Below are 5,622 nucleotides of genomic sequence, written 5' to 3'. Positions count from 1 at the left end.
AGGTGGATCCAGTATCAAAGATGGCGCCAATCCCTCAAAGCGCATGCGCCCTCCGTTTCGCCTTCGATGATTTCGACGGCAGTTTACGATTTTTCGAAGGCTATCGACCACCTCATGCGTTCCTATGAAGTAAAAGTGGCCTGGGTGGGAAAAAAAAGAAAAGCTGTTAGACTCGACCCGTTGAGCGTGGCCCGTTGGTCAGCTGACCTGACGTCACGTCAGGGATCGGGGACGCCAGCGCGCAGGCGCGACACCCCGAGAAACTAAAGTGAAGGAAACCCAAAAGGCGTCCGGTTTTTCCCACGGGGCGGCGACCGGCCGATGAGAAATTCCGAGCAGGGAAGGCGGCGGTGGGAAGAAAACGAGGGATGAAGGGCCAGTTCAAACGGGTAAAACGTTGGGACCGGAAGTGGAGCCTGGGCACCGGAAGTAGAGCCTGAGGGCGACGTCGAGCGGAAGTGGGGGGGGGGGGGACCTGAGGCCCGGTCACCGGAAGCGAAGCCTCCGGTCGTCGAGCGGGAAGAATGGCGGCGGCGGCAGCGAGCGAGTCGGTTTTGTGCGTCAAGACGGAGGTGAAGGTTTACCGGATCCCGCCCCGGGCTTCGAGCCGGGGTCACAGGTCAGGAAGCAGGGAGGGAGGGAGAGAGGGGCCGGAGGGGGGGGGGGTTTGGGGAAGTGAGGAGGGGTTTGGGGAAAGGGGGAGGGGTTTGGGGAAAGGGGAGGAGTTTGGGGAAAGGGGAGGGGTTTGGGGAAAGGAGGAGGGGTTTGGGAAAGGAGGAGGGGTTTGGGGAAAGGGGAGGGGTTTGGGAAAGGAGGAGGGGTTTGGGGAAAGGAGGAGGGGTTTGGGGAAAGGAGGAGTTTGGGGAAAGGGGAGGGGTTTGGGGAGAGGAAGCAAGCTTTAGTGACGGGGCGTGGTTTGGAGGGAGGGGGCGTGGTTTGGAGGGAGGGGGCGTGGTTTGGAGGGAGGGGCGGGGTTTGGGGAAAGGGGAGGTGTTTGGGGAGAGGGAGCAAGGTTTAGTGACGGGTGGGGTTTGGAGGGAGGGTGCGAGGTTTGGAGGGAGGGGCGGGGTTTGGAGGGAGGGGGCGTGGTTTGGAGGGAGGGGCGGGGTTTGGGGAAAGGGGAGTTGTTTGGGGAGAGGGAGCAAGGTTTAGTGACGGGTGGGGTTTGGAGGGAGGGGGCGTGGTTTGGAGGGAGGGGGCGTGGTTTGGAGGGAGGGGCGGGGTTTGGGGAAAGGGGAGGTGTTTGGGGAGAGGGAGCAAGGTTTAGTGACGGGTGGGGTTTGGAGGGTGGGGGCGTGGTTTGGAGGGAGGGGCGGGGTTTGGGGAGTGGGATCAAGGTTTAGTGAGAGGGGGAGGGTTTTGGAGGGAGAAGGCGTGGTTTGGAGGGTGGGGGCGTGGTTTGGAGGGAGGGGGCGGGGTTTGGGGAGAGGGATCAAGGTTTAGTGAGAGGGGGCGGGGTTTGGAGGGAGGGGGCGTGGTTTGGAGGGAGGGAGCGGGGTTTGGAGGGAGGGGGCGTGGTTTGGAGGGAGGGGGCGTGGTTTGGAGGGAGGGGGCGTGGTTTGGGGAGAGGGATCAAGGTTTAGTGAGAGGGGGCGTGGTTTGGAGGGAGGGGGCGTGGTTTGGAGGGAGGGGGCGTGGTTTGGAGGGAGGGGGCGTGGTTTGGAGGGTGGGGGCGTGGTTTGGAGGGAGGGGGCGTGGTTTGGAGGGAGGGGGCGTGGTTTGGAGGGAGGGAGCGGGGTTTGGAGGGAGGGGGCGTGGTTTGGAGGGAGGGGGCGTGGTTTGGAGGGAGGGGGCGTGGTTTGGAGGGAGGGGGCGTGGTTTGGAGGGAGGGGGCGCGGTTGGAGGGAAGTGCGGGGTTCGGAGGGAGGGGTGGGGTTGGAGAGAGGGGGTCGGGTTTGGGGAAACGGGTGGGAATTGGTGGGAGGGGGCGTGGTTTGGAGGGAGGGGGCGTGGTTTGGAGGGAGGGGGCGTGGTTTGGAGGGAGGGGGCGTGGTTTGGAGGGAGGGGGCGGGGTTTGGAGGGGGGGGCATGGTTTGGAGGGAGGGGGCGGGGTTTGGAGGGAGGGGGCGTGGTTTGGAGGGAGGGGGCGTGGTTTGGAGGGAGGGGGCGTGGTTTGGAGGGAGGGGGCGTGGTTTGGAGGGAGGGGCGGGCTTTTGAGGGAGAGGGGTGTGTGCTGTAGGGGAGGAGTTTGGGGAGGAGTTTGGTGTGGGGGAGGAGTTTGGTGCAGGGGAGGGGTTTGGTGCGGGGGAGGGGTTTGGTGCGGGGGAGGAGTTTGGTGCGGGGGAGGAGTTTGGTGCAGGGGAGGAGTTTGGTGCGGGGGAGGAGTTTGGTGCAGGGGAGGGGTTTGGTGCGGGGGAGGGGTTTGGTGCGGGGGAGGAGTTTGGTGCGGGGGAGGGGTTTGGTGCGGGGGAGGGGTTTGGTGCGGGGGAGGAGTTTGGTGCGGGGGAGGAGTTTGGTGCGGGGGAGGGGTTTGGTGCGGGGGAGGGGTTTGGTGCGGGGGAGGGGTTTGGTGCGGGGGAGGGGTTTGGTGCGGGGGAGGGGTTTGGTGCGGGGGAGGAGTTTGGTGCGGGGGAGGAGTTTGGTGCGGGGGAGGAGGAGTTTGGTGCGGGGGAGGAGGAGTTTGGTGCGGGGGAGGAGGAGTTTGGTGCGGGGGAGGAGGAGTTTGGTGCGGGGGAGGAGGAGTTTGGTGCGGGGGAGGAGGAGTTTGGTGCGGGGGAGGAGGAGTTTGGTGCAGGGGAGGAGGAGTTTGGTGCGGGGGAGGAGGAGTTTGGTGCGGGGAGGAGGAGTTTGGTGCGGAGGAGGAGTTTGGTGCGGGGGAGGAGGGGTTTGGTGCGGGGGAGGAGGAGTTTGGTGCAGGGGAGGAGGAGTTTGGTGCGGGGGAGGAGGAGTTTGGTGCGGGGGAGGAGGAGTTTGGTGCGGGGGAGGAGGAGTTTGGTGCGGGGGAGGAGGAGTTTGGTGCGGGGGAGGAGGAGTTTGGTGCGGGGGAGGAGGAGTTTGGTGCGGGGGAGGAGGAGTTTGGTGCAGGGGAGGAGGAGTTTGGTGCGGGGGAGGAGTTTGGTGTAGTTGAGTTTTGTGCGGGGAGGAGGGGTTTTGGGGAGGAGTTTGGGGGGAGGAGGAGTTTGGTGCGGGGGAGGAGGAGGAGTTTGGTGCAGGGGAGGAGGAGTTTGGTGCGGAGGAGGAGTTTGGTGCGGGGGAGGAGGAGTTTGGTGCGGGGGAGGAGGAGTTTGGTGCGGAGGAGGAGTTTGGTGCGGGGGAGGAGGAGTTTGGTGCGGGGGAGGAGGAGTTTGGTGTAGTTGAGTTTTGTGCGGGGAGGAGGGGTTTTGGGGAGGAGTTTGGGGGGAGGAGGGGTTTGGCCGTGGGGGTTGAGTTTTGGGTGGGGTGGAGTTAGGTAGTAAGGGAGGAGTTTGTGGTAGGAGTTTGGTAGTGAGAGGTTTGAGGTGGGGAAGGGGTTGGGGACTGGGGGAGGTGTTTGGAGACAGAGGGGACAGAGGGGGAGGGGTTGGGAGACGGGGAAGGAGGAGGGAGGGGGGTTGGGTGACGGGGAGGGAGGAGGGGGAGGGGGAGGGAGGAGGGGGAGGGGGAGGGAGGAGGGGGAGGGGTTGGGAGACGGGGAGGGATTGGGAGACGGGGAGGGAGGGAGGGGGAGGGGGTCGGGAGACGTGGGGAGGGAGGGGGAGGGGGTCGGGAGACGTGGGGAGGGAGGGAGGGGGAGGGGGTCGGGAGACGTGGGGAGGGAGGGAGGGAGGGGGAGGGGGTCGGGAGACGTGGGGAGGGAGGGGGAGGGGGGTTGGGGAGGGAGGGAGGGAGGAGGAGGGGTTGGGAGATGGGGAGGGAGGGGGAGGGGGGAAGGGAGACGTGGGGAGGGAGGGGGAGGGGTTGGGAGATGGGGAGGGAGGGGGAGGGGGGAAGGGAGACGTGGGGAGGGAGGGGGAGCGGGGTTGGGAGACGTGGGGAGGGAGGGGGAGGGGTTGGGAGACGTGGGGAGGGAGGGGGAGGGGTTGGGAGACGTGGGGAGGGAGGGGGAGGAGGGGTTGGGAGACGTGGGGAGGGAGGGGGAGGGGTTGGGAGACGTGGGGAGGGAGGGAGGGGAGGGGGGTTGGGAGACGTGGGGAGGGAGGGAGGGAGGAGGAGGGGTTGGGAGACGTGGGGAGGGAGGGAGGGGGAGGAGGGGTTGGGAGACGTGGGGAGGGAGGGCGAGGGTTTGGGAGTGAGTAGTAAGCGTTTGGGAGGGAGGAGGAGGGGTTGGGAGACGTGGGGAGGGAGGGGGAGGGGTTGGGAGACGTGGGGAGGGAGGGGGAGGAGGAGGGGTTGGGAGACGGGGAGGGAGGGGGAGGGGGAGGGAGACGGGGAGGGAGGGGGAGGAGGAGGGGTTGGGAGACGTGGGGAGGGAGGGGGAGGGGTTGGGAGACGTGGGGAGGGAGGGGGAGGAGGAGGAGTTGGGAGACGGGGAGGGAGGGGGAGGAGGAGGGGTTGGGAGACGGGGAGGGAGGGGGAGGGGGAGGGAGACGGGGAGGGAGGGGGAGGAGGAGGGGTTGGGAGACGTGGGGAGGGAGGGGGAGGGGTTGGGAGACGTGGGGAGGGAGGGAGGGAGGAGGAGGGGTTGGGAGACGTGGGGAGGGAGGAGGAGGGGTCGGGAGACGTGGGGAGGGAGGGGGAAGGGTCGGGAGACGGAGGGGGAGGGGGAGGGGGGTTGGGAGACGTGGGGAGGGAGGGAGGGGGAGGGGGGTTGGGAGACGTGGGGAGGGAGGGAGGGAGGAGGAGGGGTTGGGAGACGTGGGGAGGGAGGGAGGGGGAGGGGGGTTGGGAGACGTGGAGAGGGAGGGAGGGGGAGGAGGAGGGGTCGGGAGACGTGGGGAGGGAGGGCGAGGGTTTGGGAGCGAGTGGTAAGCGTTTGGGAGGGAGGGGGAGGGTTTGGGGGTAGGGGAGGAGTTTTGAGAGGCGGACGAGGGGTCTGGGGTGGAGGAGAGGTTTGGAGGGGGTGGGGTTTGGTGCAGGGTGGGGGGGCGGGGTTATCGAGGGGGCGGGGTTATCGAGGGGGCGGGGTTATCGAGGGGGCGGGGTTATCGAGGGGGCGGGGTAGGAACGGGGCTCCAGCCGATGTGTTTGGTGCGATCTCACGGGAGCCTCCTTGTGACGCGAGTGTTTCCATCCCCCCTCTACCCCCTCTACCCCCTCAGGGCCGCGGACTGGAAACTGGATCAAGCCGACTGGTCGGGGCGATTGAGCGTCACCACGAAGGGGGAAACGGCCTACGTCAAGCTGGAGGACCGAGTCACGGGTAGAGGACCATTTACAATGGGATGGGGGGGGGGAAACCCATGTAAACACGTCGGGCTGTAACGTGACACGTTTACATAGCAAACCTCCATTACGTAATTTCTCCACAACCGTCAGCTGATCCCAAAAAAAGTATCGTCTCCTCCCATTTCCTAACTCCCATTGAGTCCGCCTCACACAGCTCTCTCTCCCCCTGCGCTCACGGAACCCAGTCCGACAGCACCTCCAGTTTTAAATTCTCCACCCTCGTTTTCAAGTTCCTCCTCGTCACTCCCCACCCCCCCCCTCCATCACTGTAACCCTCCTCCAGCTGCTACAACCCTCCCTATCTTCTGTAATCTCCTC

General features: G+C 66.2%; 1 protein-coding gene across 1 annotated transcript in view; it reads left to right on the top strand.

The window, feature by feature from the left end:
* The first annotated feature begins 453 nt into the window (after positions 1-453).
* LOC121275056 (adaptin ear-binding coat-associated protein 1-like) overlaps positions 454-5,622 on the top strand; it is a 34,762-nt gene continuing 29,593 nt past the window's right edge. Inside the window, exons 1-2 of the mRNA XM_041182447.1 lie at positions 454-619; positions 5,178-5,278. Of these exons, the coding sequence (XP_041038381.1) occupies positions 525-619; positions 5,178-5,278 (196 nt within the window). The 5' untranslated portion in view covers positions 454-524. The remainder of the gene's footprint in view (positions 620-5,177; positions 5,279-5,622) is intronic.

This window comes from Carcharodon carcharias, assembly GCF_017639515.1.
Source record: "Carcharodon carcharias isolate sCarCar2 chromosome 40 unlocalized genomic scaffold, sCarCar2.pri SUPER_40_unloc_8, whole genome shotgun sequence".
NCBI classification, from domain to species: Eukaryota; Metazoa; Chordata; class Chondrichthyes; order Lamniformes; family Lamnidae; genus Carcharodon; species Carcharodon carcharias.
The sequence above is the reverse complement of the archived record's forward strand: the minus strand, read 5'-3'. Positions and strand labels throughout refer to the sequence as shown.